General features: G+C 37.7%; 2 protein-coding genes across 3 annotated transcripts in view; both read left to right on the forward strand.

The window, feature by feature from the left end:
• The window catches only part of Rad54b (RAD54 homolog B), an 89684-nt gene that overhangs the window by 17932 nt on the left and 46406 nt on the right, over nt 1-25346 (forward strand). The window lies entirely within an intron of this gene.
• On the forward strand, nt 12895-19556 carry LOC122102401 (fibrinogen silencer binding protein). The gene is made up of 2 exons (XM_042673093.1): nt 12895-13324; nt 18589-19556. The coding sequence occupies exons 1-2, from the start codon at nt 12951-12953 to the stop codon at nt 19109-19111; spliced, it is 897 nt and encodes a 298-aa protein (XP_042529027.1). The 5' UTR covers nt 12895-12950; the 3' UTR covers nt 19112-19556.

Genomic DNA, 25346 nt, shown 5'->3' on the forward strand with positions numbered 1-25346 from the left:
AAGCACTCTACCACTAAGTCACATTCCCAGCCCTTTACCTCATTCTTTCTAATTGCTATAGGACATACTATGATATGAATATATCAAACTGTTTAGGTTATGGAATTTTTTTTTTTTTGCCATGGGGCTTGAACTCTAGGCCTGGGTGCTATCCTTGAGATCTTCTCATTAGCTCAAGGCTAGTGCTCTACCACTTGAGACATAGTGCCCCTTCTGGCCTTTTCTGTTTATGTGGTGCTGAGGAATCGAACCCAGGGCCTCATGCATGCGAGGCAAGCACTCTACCACTGAGACACCTACCTAGCCCAATATTTTTATTTTTTAAGTATTAAAACCATCATTACAATGGATGTCTATATTTATTTCTCAGGAGTTGCCAGATTATGATGTATTGGCATTATACTTTAATATGGCCTGCCAGTTATCTTTCTAATATGACTGTCTTTATTAATGTATGAGAAAATTTCCCCACTTCCTTCAACATTTGATGCTTGGTTTGTAGGGAGTTTAAATGTGTCCCTTAAAGGTTCATTTATTGGAAGTGGCGCTGTGGCTCAAGTGGTAGAGCACTCACCTTGAGCTGAAGAGCACAAGGACACCGCCCAGGTGCAGAGTTCAAGCCCTACAATTTGTTCATTTATTGAAGATACGGTTTCTGGTATGACTGTGCTGAGAGGTAATAGAACATTTAATTAAGTGGGACCTAATGGGAGATCTTTAGGTCTGTAGGGGGAGCTGTCCATAGAAAGGATCAAAGTGGTTCTCTTGGAAACTCTTGCAAGAGTTGTAAGAATGAACATGATTCTTTTTTTTTGTTGTTGTTGTTGTTAGTCATGGGACTTGAACTCTGAGCCTGGAGTTCTGTCCCTGAGCTCTTCAGCTCAAGGTGAGTGCTTCACCAATTGAGCCACAGCACCACTTCTGGTTTTCTGGTTAACTGGAGATAAGAGTCTCATGGGCTTTCCTGCCTGGGCTGGCTTTGAACCATGATCCTCAGATCTCAGCCTTCTGAATAGCTAGGATTACAGACATGAGCCACAGTGCCCAGCTTATGGGTTTCCTTTTTAAGCTGTGATTTTACCCCCCCCCCCCCCTTTTGCATGAGCTCTTGGATTCTTCATGAGAGGATGGCTCACCAGTGCCAATGGGGCTGGCAGTATGGCCCTTGAAGTGTGGGCTAAATCTCTTTTTTTTGGGTCCAGTCCTGGGGCCTGAACTCTGGGCCTGGGCGCTGTCCCTTACCTCTTCAGCTCAAGGCTAGCACTCTACCATTTGAGCCACAGTGCCACTTCCGGCTTTTTTCTTTTTCTGCTTATGTGGTGCTGAGGAATCGACAGGGCCTCATGCATGCAAGGCGAGCACTCTACCACTGAGCCACCTTCCCAGCCCCCTAAATCTCTTTTTATAAGGGTTCCCTTGTTATAAAGCTAGATATTTTATTACACTAATGTAAAATGAACTATTATATATGCTTATGAACATTTTAGCTTTTGTGACGGGTAAAAACTACCATCTTTTAATTAGTATCTTCCTCATTTACTCATGAAATTGAGTTCTTTTTTTTTGGGCAGGGGGTCCGGTTGTGGGTCTGAACTCTGGGCCTGGGCGCTGTCCTTCAGCTCTTCAGCTCAAGGCTAAGACTCTACCATTTGAGCCACAGCGTCACTTCCGGCTTTTTTTTTTGCTTATGTGGTGCTGAGGAATCGAATCCAGGGCCTCATGCATGCAAGGCAAGCACTCTACCACTGAGCCACCTTCCCAGCCCTGAAGTTGAGTTCTTTATAGATTAGATATCTGTATTTTGTTTATTAAATGGGTTTTTTAAATCACCTTTTGTATTATTTTTTGTGAGTTATTTATAACTTAATTTTGTAATACGTGAAAATTTTTGATGAATTTCTCAACAATATACTTGAGTTAAAGTAATAAAGCAAAGTTTTCAACTGTTCCCCTCAATCTCAGTCTCATTCCAGTGTTAGCTACTGTCATTTGATGTGTATCCTAGACTAGAGCTGTCTATCAGAAATATAATTCATGTATATAGATTAAAAACTTTTCTAATAGCCTCATGAAAAAGCAAGTAAAATGAATTCTTCTCACTTTTTTAAAAAACATATTGGGGAGGTTTCAGTGTCTGTTTAGCCCATGCTGGCCTGGAACTGGCGATGTAACTGAGACTGATCTTCAGTTTCCTAAATGCTACAGTGTATGCCATCACGTGTAAGATATATTTTATAGTACATTTTACTCAATGTATGTATGTCCAAAACATACCATTTCAACATGTAATGAATGTGAAAACCATTCATTGTTCCTGGGACATTTTAGCTGGTGAACATTTTATATTTATAGCATATCAATTTGAATGCCAATTTTTATCATAAAATCTGATCAATATTTAGATTTTATAATATTTATAATTTTAAAAAGATCTGTATGCCTGATTTGTTCTAAACATACCAAAAAGTTTTCCACTAATTAAATTAAATACTAGCTTCCTGTTCCTGTTGATCTAACTAGTTCATTTTTATTTAATTTAATTTTTATTTTTTTCTTTAAGTAGTTGTACAAAGAGGGTTTTTTGTTGTTGCTGTTGTTGTTTTTTGTCAGTCTTGGGGCTTGAAATCTGGGGCTGGGCACTGTCCTTCAGCTCTTCAGTCAAGGCTAGCGCTCTACCACTTGTCATACTGCCACTTCCGGTTTTCTGGTGGTTTATTGGAGATAAGAGGAGGGGCTGGGAAGGTGGCTCAGTGGTAGAGCGCTTGCCTTGCATGCATGAGGCTCTGGGTTCGATTCCTCAGCACCACATAAGCTAAAAGAAAAAAGCCAGAGGCAGCACTTTGGCTCAAGTGGTAGAGCGCTAGCCTTAAGCTGAAGAGCTGAGGGACAGTGTCCAGGCCCAGAGTTCAGGCTCCACAACTGGACCACCCCCCCCCCCCCAAAAAAAAAAAAAGAGTCTCAAGGACTATCCTGCCCAGGCTGGCTTTGAACTGTGATTCTCAGATCTCAGCCTCCTGAGCAGCTAGGATTACAGGCGTGAGCCATTGGTTCCCAGCCTGTACAAAGAGATTTTAACTCAACGTAATAATTTATGAGTACAATATATTTTGATCAAAAGTCCCCACTTCCATCATTCTTCCTGTCTCATCTCAGCCCTATCCATCCCTTCAAGTTACATGGTTCCATTTTCACATATGCACATTGAATATTATAACTATATTTGCGTACTATTCCTTTCTTTGTTTTTTTTTGTGCTCATGTTGGATCTTGAACTAAGGGCCTCATGGTCTTGCTTAGCTTTTTTTTTTTTTTTTAATGTATTGACCTTTTACCACTTGAGGTATTAGCTGGTTAATTGGAGATAAGCATCTCTGGGACGTGTCTTCTTTGGCTGGCTTCAAACCTTGATCCTCAGATCTCAGTCTCTTGAGTAGCTAGGATTATAGGGATGAAACACAAGTGCCCAGATGGTATATTCTATGGGTAGTTGTTTAATTGGAGATTGGCACTTTAAAAATATATCTTTTAAAAGATTTTCCCTTTTTCCCAATAAAATTTTTTAACAGAATGAATTTTTTCCCACTTCTCTACTAAAAATAGTTTCCTTTTTTTTGTGCAAGTAACCAAGCTGTTTTTCTACTCGAATCCTGGTATAAATCATTTAAAAATGGTTCTGGATATTTAATTCTTGTTTAAAATAATTAAACTTACAGCAGCTCTTACTTGATTCTTGAAAGGAAACTTCTTATCAGATTTACAATGTACCTGTTCATAAGTCTAAATATTATCTTGTTTATTATCTTTGAAACTTCTTACACAGTAAGCAGCTTATTTTTATTGTTCTGCTGTAGCATATGATGTTTGGTATCCATTATGAAATCTGAAGTATATTTTATTCTATTTTCTTTATTTCTGTCTTTTTTTTTCTTTCCACTGTTCTGTTGGAAGGATTAATTTCTATATCTCCAAGTGTTGTTGTTGTTGTTGTTCTTGTTTGGTCTCTTGTAGGGCTTGAACTGGGGCCTGGGCACACTATCCTTGAGCAAAAAGAGCTGGCACTCTACTGCTTTGAGCCACAGTGCCACTTCTGGTTTTCTGAGTGGTTAATTGGAGATAAGGGTCTCACAGACTTTGCTGCCTGGGTTGGCTTTGAACCATGATCCTCAGATCTCAGCTTCCTGAGTAGCTAGGATTATAAGTGTGAGCCACCAGCACTGGCTCTTTTCTTTTTTATGCTGGTACAAGGTGGGTCAGGATCTTCTCTCTGAGCTTTTTTGCTCAAAGCTAGTAGTGCTCTACTACTTGTCACAGCTTCATTTCTGGTCTTTTTGTGGTTGATTAGAGCTAAAAGTTGCACACACACACACACACACACACACACACACACACACACACACACACACACACACACACACACACACACACACACACACACACACACACACACACACACACACACACACACACACACACACACACACACACACGTCACACAGACTTTCCAGGCTGACTTTGAACTGCAATTCTCAGGTTTGATCTCAGACTCCTGAGTAGGAGGCATAAATGACCAATGCCCGACCTCCATGTAATTTATGTATCAATAATTTACCTACTTTTTCTTTTGCTCTTAAAAATTTTTTTTGAGGGAGTGGTAGGCAGAAGAGATGGGAACACTTTAGTGGCTCATATGTGTTTACATCAACCCAGTGGTGGAAAATGTGAAGGATTAAAGTTCCTTGCCATTCTGGCCAAAAAGTTAGTGAGATTACCATTTCAATTAAAAAGTTGGGCATAGTGGTGATGGGTCCTGTCATTCCTGCTATTACAGAGGTATCAGTAGGTGGGTTGAAGACCAGACCTCACTGGACAAAATCTTGACTCATACCTAACTTAAAAAAAAAAAGGAGAGCTGGGCGCTGGTGGATCATGCCTGTAATCCTAGCTATTTAGGAGGCTGAGATGTGAGGATCACAGTTAAAAACCAGCAAGGGCAGCAAAGTTGGTGAGACTATCTCCAATTAACCACCAGAAAACCGGAATTGGAGCTGTGGATCAAAGTGGTAGAATATTAGCCTTGAACACAAAAGCCCAGGGACAGCACCGAGGCCCTGAGTTCAAGCCCCATACCGAACAAAAAAAAAATCTGGACACCCCTCTCCCCCTGCCCGAAAAAACGGTGTAGGTCAAGTGGTAGAGTGTCTGCCTGACAAACACTAGGCCATGAATTAAAAACCCCAGTACTCCTACAGGAAAATAAGTTTTTTCAGTTTATTAATCTTTTAAAATCTTTTTGTGAATTTTTACAGTAACCAGAGATGAAAGAAATCATTGTGGAATTGTAACTGAACACACTAGATTTACTTTTTGGTGAGGACAAAGTCAAAGCCAAGAATGGCTAAGAAATAAGTGTAGAGAAACATTTACTACCTGCAGCAGATAAGGAGAGCACAGCACGGGAGCTATCCTAAGCAATGCCTTCCTTAAAGGGAGAGGGGCTTGGGTATGTGGCTCAGTGGTAGAGTGTTTGTCTAGCATGCATGAAGCCCTTGGTTTGATTCCTCAGTACCACATAAACAGAAAGAGCTGGAAGTGGCCCTGTGGCTCAAGTGGTAGAGTGCTAGCCTTAAGCAAAAGCATCTCAGGGACAGAAGCAAAAGCATCTCAGGGACAGTGCCCAGGCCCTGAGTTCAAGCCCCAGGATTGGCAAAAAAAAAAGAGGAAAGATGATTTTGTTGGTCATGGGGCTTGAACTCAGGGTCTGGGCACTGCCTCTGAGCTCTTTTTCTCAAGGCTAGACCTCTACTACTTTGAGCCAGAGCTCCACTTTTGATTTTCTGGTGGTTAATTGGAGATAAGAATGTTACTGGACTTTAAGGAAGTAGGGCTGTGGCTCAAGTTGTAGAGCACTCGCTTTTAGCTGAAGAGCACAGGGACAGCGCACAAGCCCAGAGTTCAAGCCCCACGACAGACAAAAAACAAAACAAAACAAAAGAATGTTACTGGACTTTCCTGCCCTGGTTGGCTTTGAACTGCGATCCTCAGATCCCAGCCTCCTGGTTAGCTAGGATTACAGGTGTGATCCACCATGCCCAGCTAGAGGAAACTTTTTTTTTTTTTTGGTCGGATGTGGGGTCTAAACTCTGGGCATGGGCACTGTCCCTCAGCTCTTCAGCTCAAAGCTAGCTAGTGCTCTACCACTTGAGCCATAGCGCCACTTCAGGCTTTTTCTGCTTATGTGGTGCTGAGGAATTGAACCCAGGGCCTCATGCATGCAAGGCAAGCACTCTACCACTGAGCCACATTCCCAGCCCATAGAGGAAACATTTTATTCAGGAAGTTTGTACATGTTTGTATAGGAGAGCATTTTAGAGCTGGATACATAATAAGTTAAGGAGTAAATTTCAGATCGCTGACGGCACTTTTTAGGCATGCTTAGCTCAAGGTCATGGAACACATGTTTGAAAGCATAAAATGGAGGGGCTAGGAAGGTGGCTCAGTGGTAGAGCGCTTGCCTTGCATGCCTGAGACCCTGGGTTCCATTCCTCAGTACCACATAAGCAGAAAGAAAAAAGCTGGAAGTGGCGCTGTGGCTCAAGTGGTAGAGTCCTAGCCTTGAGCTGAAGAGCTGAGGGACAGGGCCCTCAGAGTTCAGGCCCCACGACCGGACCCCCCCCCAAAAAAAAAAAAAAAAAGCATAAAATGGACTGGAAGGAACACTTTTGGGTTAGCTTAGCATGTGCCATAAAGATGACAGACAATAATGATTCTAGCTTTGCTCAGTTTTTTCCTAAATAGTGTTAGGTTTTTAAAAAGAGGTAGCTGAGTAAGAACCACACCACGCACGTGGTATTCAGGTAAGGGGTGGGTTTATTCATCATTCTGGCTGGCATCAGGCCATGTTGGCCCTCCACGCAGCTGGGAAAGAGCTGGGAAAGAAGGCATCTGGGCATGGGTTAGGCTTTATCTAGGAATGGGCAGGAAAAGGTGTGGCCACATCAAAATCAGTTGTGACCTTAGCAGATGCAGATGTGACCTCTTCCTGATGTTCCAGTTGCCTAGGTAACACAGGTACTGGGCAGAGACTTTGCTGCGAGAAGGGTGGAGTCTGCTCACCATCCAGGAGAGGACCTAACAAATAGTTTTGTTAAAAAACTAGAAAAAGCCAGGTGCTGGTAGCTCACCCCTGTAATCCTAGCTGCTCAGGAGGCTGAGATCTGAGGATCACAGTTCAAAGCCAGCTTGGGCAGAAAACTCGGTGATCTCCAACAAACCATTAGAAAACCGCTGTGGCTCAAGCTGTAGAGCTCTCGCCTTGAGCTGGAGAGCTGAGGGACAGTGCCCAAGCCCAGAGTTCAAGCCCCAGGACCGACCAAAACAAAACAAACAAAAAACAAGAAAAGAAACTGGGTGTCAGTGGCTCAGGTTTGCAATTCCAATCACTCAGGAGGCTGAGATCTGAATATTTCGGTTCAAAACCAGTCTGGATAGGAAAGTCTGTGAGACTTTTACCTCCAGTAAGCTACTGGTTACTAGCCTTGAGCCTTGAGCAAAAGAAGCTCAGAGAGAGTGCTCTGGTCCACTATGTGAGCTCAGAACTGGCAAGAAAAGGAAGAATAATGCTTTGAAAGTGTATTAGTAAAGGAATTGGCCCTAAATGGTTTCAGCCAATTGCTTTTGGCCAATTCCAACTGGTTTTTGTGAGAGCCCAAAAAGCTGAGCTGTGAGATTGGAAAGGAATAGAGTCTGGAAGGCCATTCTCCCAACAAAAACTTGCAGAATGCTGAGTTTCCTTGAGAGGTCAGTTAGTTTTGGTTTAACAGGATTCAGATTTCTAACCTGGGTGTGGGCTAATTTGTGCCTAAACTGTTTGGGAGCCTGGGGGAGACTAAGGGTTATGCAAATTGTAAGTTGTTTACTGTTTACCTCCAGTTTTGAAGATAAGGACACATTTATCACTGGTATAATGAAATATTGTCTGGTGTTGATGTTTATACCTTACTCTCTTGCACTGTACTTCCCTGTATGAACTGCAGTAAAAACCTTGGTTAATGAAACCTTGGGATCTGTAGTTGGGGCTTCATGTCCCTGGTACCCCAAACCTCAATTCCCCAGTGTGGTCTCCCTTACTGCTTTGTTCCTGGTTACCATGGGTTGCAACCGATTTTTTTGTTGTTGTTGTTCTTTTTTTTTTTGGTCATGGGGCTTGAACTCTGGGCCTGAGCTTGAGCCACAGCGCTTCTGGTTTTCTGGTGGTTTATTGGAGATAAGAGTTTCACGGACGGGTTGGGAAGGTGGCTCAGTGGTAGAGCACTTGCCTTGCATGCTTGAGGCCCTGGGTTCGATTCCTCAGCACCACATAAGCAAAAAGAAAAAAGCTGGAAGTGGCGCTGTGGCTCAAGTGGTAGAGCGCTAGCCTTAAGCTGAAGAGCTGAGGGACAGTGTCCAGGCCCAGAGTTCAGGCCCACGACTGGACAAAAAAAAAAAAAAGAGTTTCACGGACTTTCCTGCCCGGGCTGGCTTTGAACTGTGATCCTCAGATATCAGCCTCCTAAGTAGCTAGGATTACAAGCGTGAGCCACCGGCTGTTCTTTTATTCTGTTTGCTCTTTTCTTTTTGTCAAATAGTCTCTGTCTGTTAAACTGGCATTTGTGTTCATTTTGATAGCAGAGTTAGGGTAAATGCTCAACTCCAAGGGGTATCAAAAGTGGTGGGGAAGGAGCTTTGTTATGGTCACATGAAGAAGGATGGAGAGCTGGTGTCTTACCAATCTATATTCAAAATGCTTCTGGCCGTTTCTATCATATAGAAAAGAGAAATAATAGCAAGAATTGGGTTATTCAGTGTAGTAGGCCATGTTGTTTTGGGACTCTTGCTTTACAGGAATTTCAGTCCTTTTTTTTTTTTTTTTAAAGTATTCATAAATTAGGCCTGTTGTTCCAGAGAACCAATATAACTATAGGAGAAAAGGTTCAGAAGACCTCAGAAAGAAGGAAATCAAACAAGATGGAATAAAAAAACTACAAATGGAGTTTACTAGGTCAATGACTGGATCTTTTTCAGGTTTCTAGTATGAAGCCAGCATTAACATTTTCTGTGAGAGTGAGGCTAAAGGAAGGGACCTGTTACAACTTACCTTTCTTTTTGTTGTTGTTGTTGTTGGTCATAGGTCTTGAACTCTGGGTCAGGGTGCTGTCTCAGTGCTCTTCAGCTCAAGGCTATCACTCTGCCACTTGAGCCACACTTCCAGTTTTCTGGTAGTTAATTGGAGATAAGTCTCAAGGACTTTCATTTGGAACTGTGATCCTCTGATCTCAGCCTCCTGAGTAGCTAGGATTACAAGAGTGAGCCACCGGCGCCCTGCTCAACTTCTTTTTCATAACCAAGAAATTATAAATTGTGCCAGAGCCAGTTGTCTTGACACTTACTAACATGTGTTTTGAATCTGAATACAAAGATTACATCTGGAATGATCTTGTACATTTTGGCTATTTTTCTGAGTTTATGAGTGCTGTTACCTGTTAAAGTCTGTCGCGAGGCATGGAAGCCCTGGCCTCCTCACCTCTTGGTTAAATCTCTGCCCAGTACAGCCGTTATACACTTTCCCAAAGTGAAGGGCAAAGTGGTCATTGGTCATTAACTTTCTATTTTCAGTAGTTGCTTGGGTTTATGATGATGGGAGATTGTCAAACTACCAGGGAGGAAAAAACTACTTGTTTTACATGTTTTTTGGTGCTGATTGAACCAGGGTGTTTTGAAGACCAGGGATATGGACTACTGAAGTATATTCACTCTTTTTGCTTTCCTTGGTTCTTTATTTTACTGTGTTTTTTTGGGGGGGAGGGCAGGGAATGGAGTGGGGGTGGGAAGGTAGGGCTGGATCTGGGGCTTGAACTTCAAGGCCTGAGCCCTGTTGTAGACTTTTTTGTTCAAGGCAAGATCTCACAGACTTTCCTGCTGGGCTGGCTTTGAACTGTGATATTCAGATCTCAGCCCCCTGAGTAGCTAGGATTACAGGCTTGAGCCACTGGTGCCTGGACATTTTTACTGTTTTGGAAGTGTAGAAAACAACTACAATGGGGGGTTGGGAATTTAGGTCAGTGGAAAAGCACTTGCCTGGTAAGTGAAAATTCCTGAGTTTGGTCCTCAGCTCTGGACCAAACCAAACCAAAACCAAAGCAAGCAAAAACGTCTCAGGCTTCTAGCTGGATGTAGTGGCTCATGCCTGTAATCCTTGCTACTCAGGAAGCTGAGATCTGAGGATTGAGATTCGAAGCCAGCCCTGACAGAAAAGTATTCCTGTGAGACTCTAATATGCAATGAACTACTCAAAAAAGCTGGGAGGGACTCAGTGGCTCAAATGGTAGACCTCTAGCTTTGAGTACAAGGAGGCTTAGGGACAGTTCCAGGCCCTGAGTTCAAGCCTTTAGGACCAGTAACAACAATAACAGCAACAACATCAACAAAACTAGAATGATTTTGAATGCTTGCTGTCTGATTGGGTCAATTTTCAGTTTACTACTGGGTGGAAAAGCATCATTTGTATAAATACAGGTTGAACCTTCCCTGAAATATTGCAGAAGCTAGATTTATTCTTTGGTGAGCTGGTATCTTGCTTCTTATGACAGGTAGGTGTACTAAGAATATTGTATAAAGTTACCTTCAAGTTATGTTTATAGGTGTATGAAACGTAAGTGAATATTGTGTTTAAAACTGGCACATAAGATAAGGCAAATACCTTATCTTTTTGTAAATATTCTAAAATTTGTAACTTCTGAAACTAGAATCAGTTTGCATCGCCATCATTTCATATGAGGGTTTTTCAAGGGTATTACTTTTTTATAGTTTGGTGAACTGCAAAAGTACTCAAAGGTAACAAGGTCAAGGCTTGCGTGTGAAGGGAAGCACAGAAATGGAAGGAAAAAGGATGAACAAATGCAGCAATGGTACTCACTGGACACTAAGTTGAAAATGAACTATACAACTTGTGGGTGCAGGGTAGGAGGGAAAAACTGGGAGAGAGCAAGGAAAGGGGTGACATTGTCCAAAAAGAAATGCATTCACTACCTCACTTACATAACTGTAACTCCTCTGTACATCACCTTTATAACAGCTTAAAAATTAAAAAAAAAAAAAAAAAGTCTAGGCCTGTTTTAGGTTATTTAGTTGGGTATTCCAGACAAGAGGTAACATTCTACGGAGCACCATTTCACCCTTCTCCCCATTTTTTTTTTGGACATAATACATTTAAAACTTCTATTTAAATACAGCAAATGGGCAAATATTTATTGCTTAGTACAGAAAGAACTGGGTAAGTTTAATTGATTTCATTGTTAGAAGAATGAAAATATGGTAATTGAGAATTTACAGTATTTGTAGAAATACAGCTCCTCATATAGGAGTTGGATCTAGATTCACCTTTGTTTCTCTTGGTCTTGGCACAGTGCTTAGAAACATTTTCTTTTTAAACAGGTGTTTGCTAATTGTTTGACAGAAATGAACTCTGTTCAAGTGATATTATTACTATTATTATTTTTATTTTGTTAGTACTGAGGATTGGATGTAGGGTCTGAATGCTACACAAGTGCCAACGCTGAGTTCCATTCCTAGTCATTTTAAAAATAAACTTATTTTTAAAATACAGTTATTATTAAGGTATTTTACAGAGGGAGTTACCATTTCATAAGTTAAGTAATGAGCACAATTCTTTTTGGGCAATGCCACCCTTTCCTTTGCTTTCTCCCAGTTTCCCAGTTCTTGTTTTCTGAGATAGGATCTCGCTATGTAGGCCAAGCTGGCCTTGAACTCACTATTCCTCCTGCCTCTGCCTCCTGATATTACAGCCATGTACCATTATGACTAGCTTCAGTATGTTTTTATTCACTTTTCTGATGAAACGTATATAAGTGAGAAAATAGTTTTATTTTGGTTTCCGTATTTATCATACGTTTTCAGGCTGGGCTTAATGCATGGGAGCTGATGGGTTTGCAAAAGGCAAGATTAGACCTATCCTTTCACAGTCCAGGTTGTATGATTCTGGCTAAATAAAAAAATCCTGTTCCATTGTTATAACAATTGTGATTTTGTTTTGTGAGCTGTTAGCTACAGCATGATTACGCTGTTTCTTACCATGAAGTGTTTTTTTTTTTTGTGCATCATAAAGCAAGCTAGTATATTCATATACATTATAGATGAAGCCATTGCTTTAAAACAGAATTTTTAATCTGGATTTAGGGTTTAATGTTCAACTCATATTTTTTTCTTAAATTAAAAAACATGCAGGGTCTTCAGTAGACTGTAAAATGAAGGAGAAGCTTAGCTTTACTGTGGAGCCTGAGCTGGGTGTAACCTAACTAGCTAGAGGATATGCAATTCTTGATTGACAGCAGGACCAGCATTATGCAGATTTTCTGAGAGAGAACACCCAGCTTAGAAACTGATAGAGCTCTGTTAGGAATCCTTACATTTACCACTCCTGTCTTTCTGTTTTCGGTCTACTGGATTTGTAAACAAATAGCACAAAACAGTTCCTTTTTTGTTTTTGTTAAACTGATACTGCAGTGCTGTTTCATTCTATCAGCCAAGCATACATGTTTGGGAATTCGATATTCTCACTAATTTAGCTAATTTTTAGCTGTGTTCATGCTTATCTATAGACCTTTGTGCATTAAATCCTATCTGGAGCTGTTCTCTTCATACACAAGTGTATTTTGCTTGTGCCTTCCTGTCTTCTCAGTGAGAAGCTTTATGTAGGTCAGGCTTGGCTTAAGCAGATTTCCTGAACCTGCGTCAGCTTAAGCTGGAGGAATTTTAATAAACCCTCCCCTGTAGGCGTGGGCCTAAATGAGGCTAGCCTAGTTAAGCCTGATCTTTTTCTGTTTGTGAAAAGAGCTGAGCAGAGCTGAAGGCTGCATGGTGGTTTCAGAAACTGCTTACTTAATTTCAAGAGAACAATGGTAGGAAAGGCTAGATCTTCCAATTTTACCTTATCTGAAAAGCTTGATTTGTTAAAGCTTGTGAAGCCATATGTGAAAATTCTCGAAGAACACACTAATAAACATTCAGTAATAGTAGAAAAGAATAGATGTTGGGATATCATAGCAGTTAACTATAATGCAATTGGAGTAGACCGCCCTCCTCGAACAGCGCAGGGCCTACGTACCCTTTACAAAAGGCTCAAAGAATATGCCAAACAGGAACTATTGCAGCAAAAAGAGACCCAATCAGATTTTAAAAGCAATATTTCTGAGCCATCCAAGAAAGTTATGGAGATGATTCCCCAGATATCCAGTTTTTGCCTGGTAAGAGACAGGAACCACATACAAAGGTAAGCTTTATTTTATTTTGTTGTGGAAAATTATGGCGCCTCCTATCTATTGGGCTTTGGCTTAGTTGTGATAGAGATATGCATAGCAAGCATCCCCACTCCGGAGCAATGAATAGTGTCTTTGTTTTGCTTTCTTAGAAAAAGAAAGTGGGGCTATAAGGAATTTTTCTGTTGCTTTTGACTTAAGCCCCTTTTTACTGTCTTGTCCTTTCTTTTCCCACCTTTAGTTTCTGAAAGTAAAGGTTAAGGAAGAGTAAATGGGATGGAATTTTTGACATCACTTCATAAACTTTTTAAGTTTCAAAGTTAAGTTATTTGTTTCTGAGAGATACCTTTTTATTTTAAGATTATCTTTTCTTAGATTTCTAAATTTTCTGTAAAAATTTATATGAAGTTAGCACTTACAGGAAAATGGAAGCTGCTTTTTTATAAATTGTTACCATATATTTATTGAATATACATTGAACTAACATCACCAATTAAACTTACTAAAGGCATGATTTTGTATGTAAAGACATTTTTCTAACATTTAAAATAAATAAGATGGATCCAACTAAAGAGACTTTAAGGAAGAGAGAGACTTTAAATGATTCAGATTACTTAATAAAATTAAAAGTTTTTGTTTATATTTATTATTGATCTAGTTTCACTTTGATCATACACAAAAGGATAAGCTTTCTTATATTGGATATCAAAATGTATATTTAAATCTACCCATTGGAATAGTTGAGTTCTTTAGGGTTAAAAATAATTTTGGGTTAAATTTGTGTTGTATAGAACTATTTGTCCAGGATTCTTCACAACTGTTACCATCCCACTAATTTAAATTTCTGCCCTTGGTCAGAAGTAAAAAGAGAAGCTGTATTATTATGAGTAGTGTAGGGTAATATAAACAAACTAAACTCCTTGTTAAAGAACCTTTCAAACAAAGCTTTATATCTTACTGGTAGGGAAGGTATTGTATTAGCAAATTTACTGATTACTTGTAAAATCTCTTTGAAGTTAGAAGACAAATAAAGAACTTTTTAACTGAACAAAATCTATTATTTTGGCAGTTTACTAGGAAAATATTTTTGAGCCTAGTTTCTTGTCATGTTTTTAATTGTCTTGTTTTTAATTTATAGTGCAGTTAAAAAATTTCTCTAGTGGAATCCAGGAAATATATATACACATTGGATTACTTTTTGGGGCCATAAGTTAAAAATTTCACTGTGATGACAAATGAGATTCTAGTATGTTACTTCCCCAATAACTCCACAGTAAACTTGTTCTGTGCTACTTATGAGGTTTTCCACTACTCTCAAACTGTAGAGAACAATAGTCTTGATATTATAGTTGTAAAAAACATGCCTTTTGGGTATTAAAGTTAAATTTTTGTAACTTGAAAACTACATAGAAACTGTAGCTTTGCTTAGTTGCATATTTGAAAAATACAATGAGTATAGAAGAGAAATAATATATAATGCTATAAATATTTACACTTTGACTATTGGTGTGATATATATATATATATATATACACACACACACACACACACTGTATACATGCACATGTTTTGACACCATCATCTTGGTAAAAATGAGTGAGTTGATTTATGCATATCTATACATAATTTAAATAATACCTTTTTAGTAGATTTTAAAAGGAAGAATATAAAAAATTCTTAAATTTTTACCAATGATAGTGGCTACACTGACACCTATATAAGCTTATTTTAATATATTTAATGTATATTTACTCTGTTGACATCATTTTCAATCTTAATTATCTCAGTTTATAATTGTTATTTTAATTATGCTTCTACATAAATATTAGTATCATTAAACTCTTCCTTTATGAGAAAGTATTACAACTTACATTATTTAAAGTATTTAAAATATATTTCTGTTTTGAAAGTTTATTTTTATGACTCATTTATTTTTGCCTTTATTTTTTATCTCTCTCTAATAATTAGATTATAATCTGTTTTTATGGCCTTTTTGATTCTTTCAATTCGTACATTTTAGAATTCCCTATCTGTTTATCATTTTTGTTGCCTTCTCTAAAACTTTTTTACTTCATTATGCTTCACTTGGAATGTTTGAACTACAATGGAATGGGATGTTCCACATATAATCATATTTTTAACTTACATGGGAGTATAATGTCTGTTTATATTCTACCATGCACACTAATTTGGAACACTAATTAGGTGAATTTTCAAAACTCGATTTTCCTATTCCAATTTTCATTACAGAGTTTTAATAGAAGTAAATCTTTATTTGAATTACATTTATAGTCCATTATTTTGCTTTTGGAAACCATAAAATGAAGACAGATAAGAACAAAAAGTGGGGCTGGGAAGGTAGCTCAGTGGTAGAGTGCTTGCCTTGCTTGCATGAGGCCCTGGGTTCGATTCCTCAGCACCACATAAACAGAAAAAGCCAGAAGTGGCGCTGTGGCTCTAGTGGTAGAGCACTAGTCTTGAGCTGAAGAGATAAGGGACAGTGCCCAGGCTGAAAAAAAAAAAAAGTGAGAAAATTATATAAACTTTAATTATGTTTTCACTAAAACATAAGTCTCACTGAGTTCTTTTTTTTTTTTTTTTTTTTTGGTCTGGTCGTGGGGCCTGAACTCTGGGCCTGGGCGCTGTCCCTCAGCTCTTCAGCTCATTGCTAGTGCTCTACCACTTGAGCCACAGTGCCACTTCCGGCTTTTTTCTTTTTGAGTTATTTTCTTTAAGGCAAATATCTGATATTTATTAACAATTTACTGTCATTAGGGCTGGGAAGGTGGCTCAGTGGTAGAGCGCTTGCCTTGTATGCCTGAGGCCCTGGGTTCGATTCCTCAGCACCACATAAGCAAAAAGAAAAAAAGCCAGAAGTGGCTCTGTGGCTCAAGTGGCAGAGCGCTAGCCTTGAGCTGAAGAGCTGAGGGACAGCGCCCAGGCCCAGAGTTCAGGCCCCACAACTGGACCAAAAAAAAACAAACAATTTACTGTCATTAGTGAGAGACAGGGGGAGTTTAAATTTTTCTTCAATTCTACTATAACTTACTTATCTTTTATAAAATACTCTGTAAAGAATGTTAACATGCAGGGCACTGGTTGCTCATCTTTGTAATCTTAGCTACTCAGGAAGCTGAGATCTAAGTATCTCTGTTTGAAGCCAGTCTGGGTAGAAAAGTCTCTGTGAGATTCTTTATCTCCAATTAACTATTCAAGTACTGATAGTGGAGCTGTGGCTCACAGTGGTACTAGCCCTGAGCAAAAGGGCTCAGGAACAGTGCCTAGGCCCTGAGTTCAAGCAAACAATTGCCAAAAGAAAAACAAATAAAACAAATAAATATTTCTATTATGTTCTGATAATCTTTTTCTTCTTTATAACTTTTATTTATTTTTATGTTTTGGTGGTACTCATGTTCTCATGTTTAAACTCAGGGTCTTATACTTACTAGGCATGTGCTCTACCAAATCAAAGCCATGTCCCCAGTCTTTGATTGCGTTAGTTATTTTTTTTTTCAATAGGATTTGGCTTTTATGCATAGGCTGGCTGGACTGTTGTCTTCCTGCTTTTGTTTCCCTTGTATTTGGGATGATAGGCCTATATTGTTGTGCTCAGCTTTTATTGATTGAGATGGGGGTCACAAGCACTTTTTTTTTTGCTGGTCCTGGGGCTTGAACTCAGGGCCTGGACACTGTCCCTGAGCTTTTTTGTTCAAGGCTAGCACTCTACTACTTGAGTCACAGTGCCAGTTCTGGCCACTTAGGGCCTTTTCTGTTTATGTGGTACTGAGGAATTGAACCCAGGGCTTCATACATGCTAGGCAAGTACTCTTAAGTCACAAGAACTTTTGGTCTGGATTGGCCTCTGTTATCATCCTGATAACAGTTGAGTGAGAATGCAAGGCTCTGAGTTCAAGCCCCAGTACTGGCAGAAAAAAAATAATTAAAATTTATTTTGTATTCACTTATATATTCAATATAGTGAACAAATTATGAGTTCCTACTTTGTCTAAGTACAGCGCTGTGTTATACTAGTGCCAAAAATACCTACTGTGTCTAATACAGTGTTTTATACTAGTGCTTGCTCTGGTGACCTGTACTTGATGGTTGAAAGACTTAAAGAGACATTGAATCACATGGTTCAGGATAAGGGGGGAGTATCACTGGCCTGAAATACTAAAACATTTTGTTAGGCATTTGCCAATGTAACGCAAAATGTTTTAGTTATTTATTTTTGGCAAATGTAGAAATTAATTCCTCCCTTTTACCATTTTCAAGAAGTCATGGCCCTTGATTGTTTTTTGGTCAACTAAAAAAGATCTAGCAGTATAGAAATGGAAGATTTAGGGCTAACGTATGGAAACAACAAGGATTAGAACACATGAAATGGCCCTTTAACCATTTTACTCCTATACATCAAAGTATAATAGGGATGATTTTTCCAATTAAAATTTTCCATTTAAATAGTAAGGCTAAGTGGTGTTTCCTTGAGAGCATAAAAATGGATTTTGAATTTATTTACCTCTATAACATAATACTTGTAATTTTCTATGCTATTAAAAACCTAATTTTGAAGTTAAGGATGGGGAAGGCTAAGATGGTAGCTCAGTGGTAGAGTGTATAGCATGCTCTAGGTTCTGGGTTCATTCTCCAGCACCATAAAGCCAAACAAAATGAAACAGGATATTATTGGTATCCTAATCATAATAATTTGTTATTCTAAGGTTAAGCCTTTTATTCATAATTTTCTGAATAGTTTTGTGGCGCTGTGTGTGTGTGTGTGTGTGTGTGTGTGTGTGTATGTGTGTATGTGAGTCGTGGGACTTGAACTTAGGGCCTGGGTGCTGTTCTAATCTTTTTTGTTCAAGGTTAATGCTCTATCACTTGAGCCACAGCTCCATTTTTGGGTTTTTGGTGGTTAACTGGGAATCTCATGGACATTATTGCCTGGGCTGGATTTGAATTGTGATCCTCAGGTCTTAGCCTCCTAGGGTTATAGACGTAAGCCACTGGTGCCTGGCTGAATAGTTTTATTAGTTTTAAAGATATATAGACATATTTTTATTTTTCATTTTTCTTTCTTTTTTTTAAAATTTTAATCAGATTTTAGTATGTAGCCTACTTTTGATCTTCCTGCCTCAGCCTCCTGAGTGCTGGGATTATAGGTGTATGCTGTCATACCATGCTCAAAGCTTTATAATTTAATGTATGTTAAATATGAAATTATACTTTTATCTTCATTTTGGTTTACATTTTATAATGCTTTTTTTATATGCTATAGTGCAAACTTGGATGAGGCTGCACAAGCTGGTACCAGTTCACTACAGGTAATGTTGGATCACCATCCGGTTGCTATTACAGTGGAAGTAAAGCAAGAAGAAGACATTAAACCACCACCTCCACTGATTTTCAATCCTCAACACAGTGATACTTTAGAGCAAAGAGAAGAGCATGAATTAGTACATGCTATGGACAGATCTTTGTCACCCTCCCTTTCCTCTGTTGATATGAGAATGACATCTCCATCTTCTATTCCAAGGAGAGATGACTTTTTTCGGCATGAGAGTGGACAGCACTGTAGGTCATTATTAGGGTGTGATCCTCAGATTCTGCAAATGTTAAAAGAGGAGCATCAAATAATTTTAGAAAATCAAAAAAATTTTGGATTATATGTTCAGGAGAAGAGGGATGGATTGAAAAGAAGGCAACAGCTAGAGGAAGAGCTACTAAGAGCAAAAATTGAAGTGGAAAAGCTGAAAGCAATTCGATTACAGCATGATTTACCTGAATACAATAGTCTCTAAGATTTTTTTAATCTTGCAGTTTAATTTTTAAAAATATATTCTTGATTCTTTTAATTTTGACCAAAATTTACTTTAATTTGGAAATATCCTGAATCAGAGCGTAGGTTCTTGAAAAATGTTCATCTCTATTATGGAAAAACTTTTGACATTTCTCATTCTCTCTTTCTCTCTGTTTTTTGTTGGTACTGGTTTAAATTGAGCGCTTTGCAGGCGACAAGCACTCTGCCACATGAGTCATACCAGCCTCCCTACCCCCTTTTTATACTTTAGTTATTTTTCATTTAGGGTCTTGTTTTTGCCTGGGACTAGCCTTGGCCTGTGGTTCTACCCATGCCTCCCCTGCATGTAGGATTTTAAGTGTGTACTACTTGATCGATTTGTTTATTGAGATAGAGTCTTGCTAACTTTTCCCCTGCGCTAGTCTTGAACCATGATTCTCTTGACCTCTTCTTTCTGAGTAGCTTGGATTACAGGTGTGAGCCATACCAGGCTGTGTATGTTTTTTTTAGTGTGTGTGTGTGTGTGTGTGTGTGTGTGTGTGTGTGTGTGTTTTGAGAAGGTGATTTACTGATTGGTTGGCATAGTAATATTTTTCATGATCTTCTCCTCATTTTTGTAGTATGTTTACTTGTTTGTCTTTCAAAGGAGCTTTTGATAATTAAAATCTACCTAAATATATACACATGTATTCATCCAGATTTTTGAATCCTCAACATTTTTAGTTAGAACTTTGAAAGTAGTAGTTAATTATACACATATGTTTTTCATGCTTGGGACTACATCCTCAACCTTTTTTTTTTTTTTTTTTTGGGGTCCGGTCATGGAGCTTGAACTCTGGCCTGGGCGCTGTCCCTCAGCTCTTCAGTTCAAGGCTAGCGCTCTACCACTGAGTCACCTACCCAGCCCCACCTCAGCCTTTTTTACAACATGGTTTTCTTGTTGTGTAGCCCAGAGTGGCCTTGAAATCCTCATGCTTCAACCTCTTTATTTTTTCAGTTCTGAGGCTTGAACTCAGGGCCTGATCCCTGTCCCTGAGCTTTTCTGCTGAAGGCTAGCATTTTACTACTTTGAGCCACAGTTCCACTTCTACCTTTAATTAGTTAAATTGGATATAAGAGTCTCACAAACTTTCCTGCCCAGGATGGCTTTGAACCATAATCCTCAGATTTCAGCCTCATGAATAGCTAGGATCACAGGTGTGAGCCATAGGTGCCTGGCTCATGCTTCAACCTTTTGAGTACTGCAATTATAGGCTTATACCACCAGACCTGACCCAAAAGCTTTAAAAATATTTTGTAAAACCTAATTTAGAATCTATACTAACAATAACAAGTAGTTTGTCTCTATGACACTTTTAAAAAATATTTTCATCTTTTGAAAGAAATGAGACCTAAATTTTAGAAATGGAAGATATTTGGAAAAATCAATTGAGAGGTGATGAAACTGAAATCCAGAGAGAGCTCAGTGACTTGAAGTAACAAAGATGTTTATGGAATAGCAAGTTCTAGTAATTAATTTTTCTTTATGGGAATTTTTAATTCCCCATTTATTCTGTAGAAGTAAATCTACTAAACATTTTCAGATTTAAAAATTGGAAGAATTTATTTCATTAAAATTTTTTTTAGGTTGGGGATAGAGCTTAGTCATAGAGAATTTGTCTTTATATATGTAAAGCCCTGGGTTCCATTTCCAGCATAGCAAAAGATAACTTGCTTTTAAAGACTGTTAAGAGTATGAATTCAAGGAAATTGTATTATGCTGTCCCCTTCCCTCCCTCTCTCTCTTGTCCAGCAAGATAAATCAGATACTTTAACAAAGTTTTGGTATATTCATTTTTCAATGTCTTAGTCTAGAAAAAGTTTTTCACAGTAAAAATGAGAATTAAAAAATTAAAATGAAAATAGCAAAATAATGTTTATATTTTCTGATATGATCTGTAATCTTATCATTTCTGTAAATATTTCTATTAGTATCTCAAAATAAAACTTTGGTTTTTAAAGCATTCGTACTACATTTATGTTAAATCTGTATTATGTGTAAGAATTACCATTTTTACTGTGATTTTCTTTCTTTTTTTTTTCTGGCCATGGCGCTTGAACTCAGGGTCTAAATGCTGTCCCTGAGCTCTTTCACTCAAGGCTAGCACTCTACCCCGTTGAATGACAGCAGTACTTCTGGTGGTTAATTGGAGATAAGAGTCTTACAGCTTTCCTGCCCAGACTGGCTTTGAACCCTGATTTTGAGATCTCAGACTCCTGAGTACTTAGGATTACAGGTGTGAGCCACCAGCGCCTGGTTTTTTCGCTAGTATCTTATGGTAGAAGAACGCCATGCCTTAAAATGGGATAGGTAGAGTTTTGTCAATGTAAGAGTGCTTAAAGTAGAATGTGTACTTAAAAAAATAGGGCATAGAGAGTAGGATGAAGAGGATCCATGGTATACCAGCCCAAAGGCAGTGCCCAGTGGGTTGATTTTAAGTAAGCCTACAGAGAACCAGTGTTGACTGTGGTAACCTGGCTTAGAACATCTTTATGAACTAGGTAGAATAGTTCTTATTAGCTGAAGCAGAATTTTTATATATAAGAATGAGCCAGCAATCTGCCTTTTTTCGGGGGGGGGGGAAGGTCCGGTCGTGGGGCCTGAACTCTGGGCCTGGGCGCTGTCCCTCAGCTCTTCAGCTCAAGGCTAGCGCTCTACCACTTGAGCCACAGTGCCACTTTTGGCTTTTTTTTCCTGCTTATGTGGTGCTGAGGAATCGAACCCAGGGCCTCATGCATGCAAGGCAAGCGGTCTACCACTGAGCCACCTTCCCAGCCCAGCAATCTGCTTTTTTATGTGAGAATCTCAAACTTTAAAATGTTTGCAAAGAATTGCAAATACCTTTAAAACACTGTACAGACTGTGGAAGTCAGAGCAGAAAAATGGTTCCTTCCAGCCTAGGTCCTGAACAGCAGGTTCAATATCACTGACAACTTGTTAGAAATGTAAATTTGTACCAATTGAATCAGAAACTCATTTGGTCTGGCAGTCAATATGTACTGTAGATATTCTGATAATAGCTAATTTTGAGAAGCAATGAAAAAGAGTGTTTTAGAACTGAGTTAGGTGCCTAACATGGTAGATTTTTAAAAATTTTTGTTAAAAGATGATGTGGATGGGTAACAGTGATTTGAGGAATATCAATTTAGATGTTAGTTTTGAGGCAGATTATGGATTATATTACAGAGTCAGTCTTAGTTGAAGACCGAAGACTTTTATTGTTTATGGGAATTGATATGATTAGAGTGATTTAGAAGAATAGGCATTGAGGTCAGAGTAAATCAGAATTTTAGGTTATGGCAATCCATAGAAATAGAAAAGAAACTAAACTCTTATGGATACTGTTAGCCTGTTACTTAATTTCATTAGTTGACTTTAAAAAAGCATTTTATACTTGTTACAGAGTTAAAAAACTTTTATTATAGAAGTATCTGTATCTGTATGATATATTCTTGTGACAGTTTTATCTCTTAATCTCTGCTATGACTTTTTTGCGTGTAATGAATCTTCTAATTTGAGGTAATATTTTTATAATTCTAGTAAATATACCTTTACAGTAGAAAGCTTTAACTTTTTGAAATTATTAAAAGAAAATTGCTATATGAAATGTAATATAATTTCAGCATGCTTAAAACGCGAAATAAGTTATGAATATTTGAGTGTTGACTTTGTATATCAAAATCAATTTACCAAAATGTGTTTTGTGCAGTATTCATTCTGTGAAAGGTTTTTAGAAAATAGTTCTATGTTCCCATAGTCCAACATATTCTTTTTTAAATAGTTGGTTCTAAAGTTAGTGTGGAAAGTAAAAAAAAAAAAAAAAAAAAAGGGTCCAACCATGCCTTAGAAAATTCTTTCATTGTTCATAAACTAATTAGCATTATCTGTTACAATCATATTTTCCTGTGGCAATGTTCAAGGTTGATTAATATTTCTTTAGTAGTAGGAGGTGACACAATTTATTAGTAGTTGGTGTCTGTATAGAATAAAACATTTTTATGTATTTTTGAATGCAACAGAATTACATTCATTGCAGTGAGTTTGCTGAATTTTTCTGAGTCATTGTTTAATTTTAATTTGCAAAAGTTTAAATTCTCCATTCTCTAATCACCTCTTCCGGGAAAGATTACCATAGTAAAGGAGATTATTTGTATTCTTGGGTACATGGTTCCAAGGAGTCCATTGTTGAGGAAAAACTGAATGCTTAGGATACATGCTCAGTACTGTATTGCAGTTACCTGATTCATTTTTTCCACAACATTACTCAGCTCTCCTAAAGCCTTTCATCTTTCAACAAATCTTATTCATTTTATCAGTTAATTTCTTTGTCTTGCTTTTTGGGCATGTTTTCACAGAATTGAGAGCAGGAAAACACTTAGCAGATCACACAAAGATTTAAACACAACTGGCAATAAAAAGGACTGAACAAGAGCTTATTCACATCGACTGAACTGTGTTATGTGCATGTGTGCGAGTTGTTTCTTGACTATGCTTGGTTAAGACTACATATAATAAATTCATGAATCAGGTAGCCTTACTCTATACTTTGTGAGAATTCCTGAGTAAAACAAATTATTTGTCTGGCCTGGTGGATCATAATCCTCCTACTTAAACCTCCAGTATGTCTAGGATCACTGACTTAAAGCCGTTGTACCTGACTGATTTATTGAGATTGGATCAGTGTTATTTCATTTTTGTATCATTCTTTGTTTTCCTTCTTTACTTGTGTGAAAATGTTTAAAATGAGTTACTTTCCATGTGCCTTTTTATTTGAAGAGTAATGTCAGATTTTAAATAAATTTGTTTAAATATCTGGGTGCAATAAATTGTATTTATATGGATGATGATGATTAGATGAATATTTTGTTAATACATGTTCTTTTAAGTGTAAGAATATGTTGTACTAATTTGTATACTCTTACTGTAAAAATTCAGTATCATAGAGGTTAAAATTTTTTGGTGAGGCATAATTGAAATAAATTTATTTAAATGATTGTATTATAATTGATACCAAGTGTACTCAATACTTTTTTCAAATGTTAGAATCACAAATTCAAAATTAATATTTGATGTTAAGTTTGGTTGTAAGTACTTCAACGAAAGTTAAATGATAAATGAAATACAAAATACAAGAGTAGATTCCCTTTTCTTTTTTTTTTTTTTTTGAGACAGGATCTTTCTGTGGTAGCCCAGGCTGCCCTTGATTCTCCTGCTTCAGCTTCCTGATTGCTGGGTCTATGGGTATATCGGCACAAGCCTATAAATTCTAGCACTTGAGAGCATGATACAGGAGGATTATGAATTTGAGTTGATCCTGGAACATGGTCAGAACTTGTTTCCAAAAGGGAACAAAAAAGCCCTAGCTAAGTTTTATTTCTTAGAATTTCACGAAATTATAATCATATTGTTATTTCTACTTTAAAATATTCAAGTGTGTTAATATTCTAAATTTTCCTCATTTTTAAATTAGCCTACCTTAGTTTTAATGTGTGTGTTTCATTGTTCTACTTTTTAATAAAAACCTAACATTTTAATACTTATTTTCAACTATCCTTTTATCAGTAGTTCACTTTTTATTGCTCTGTAGTATCCTGTTGTACAAATATGTCATCTTGTTTGTCTATTTTCTCTTGCTAGATTTATGGATGATTTTTGGATGTTAGATAAAAATATTCCATTAATATTCTGTATAACTTTCTTGTGGACATAATGCTAGATAAGGGAAAATATACATTTAATCTTTAAGAAACTGACACCTTTTCCAAAGTGATTGTACAATTTTAACTTCCATGAACAGTGTTGAGTTTTTTAAAAAATAAAATGTTGCATGTTCAATAATTGGAATATTGTAATTGAAATTGCGAACCAACTTTTAATATAAATTCAAAGTGTTGAGTAGATAATTTAGATACTTGGGGAATATTGTAGCTTATTGATTTTTTTCCATGTTAGCATTTGCATATATATTCTGACATGATGTATTGGTAAAATATGAAATGTATAGTCCCTGCCATGTTTATGAAGTATTACTCTGAAAATAATCTCTAATGAAAAGAAATATCTTGTAGGCTTATTTTATACATTATTGTATTTATACATTATTTGACATTCAGTGTCTTTAAGTAAAGAAAACTGGATGATTGTCAGATTGAAGGGATTTGCATGTTAATGCTTGTATATTTTTTAGTGTAATAAA

Source organism: Dipodomys spectabilis, unplaced genomic scaffold (assembly GCF_019054845.1).
Source record: "Dipodomys spectabilis isolate Male_0828 unplaced genomic scaffold, ASM1905484v1 ptg000783l, whole genome shotgun sequence".
Taxonomy (NCBI): Eukaryota; Metazoa; Chordata; class Mammalia; order Rodentia; family Heteromyidae; genus Dipodomys; species Dipodomys spectabilis.

Excerpts from the sequence above, each read along its gene's own strand:
- LOC122102401 (XM_042673093.1), top strand. The coding sequence starts at position 12,951 with ATGGTAGGAAAGGCTAGATCTTCCAATTTTACCTTATCTGAAAAGCTT. Across the intron at positions 13,325-18,588 it reads GACAGGAACCACATACAAAG|TGCAAACTTGGATGAGGCTG; the intron begins GTAAGCTTTATT and ends TATATGCTATAG.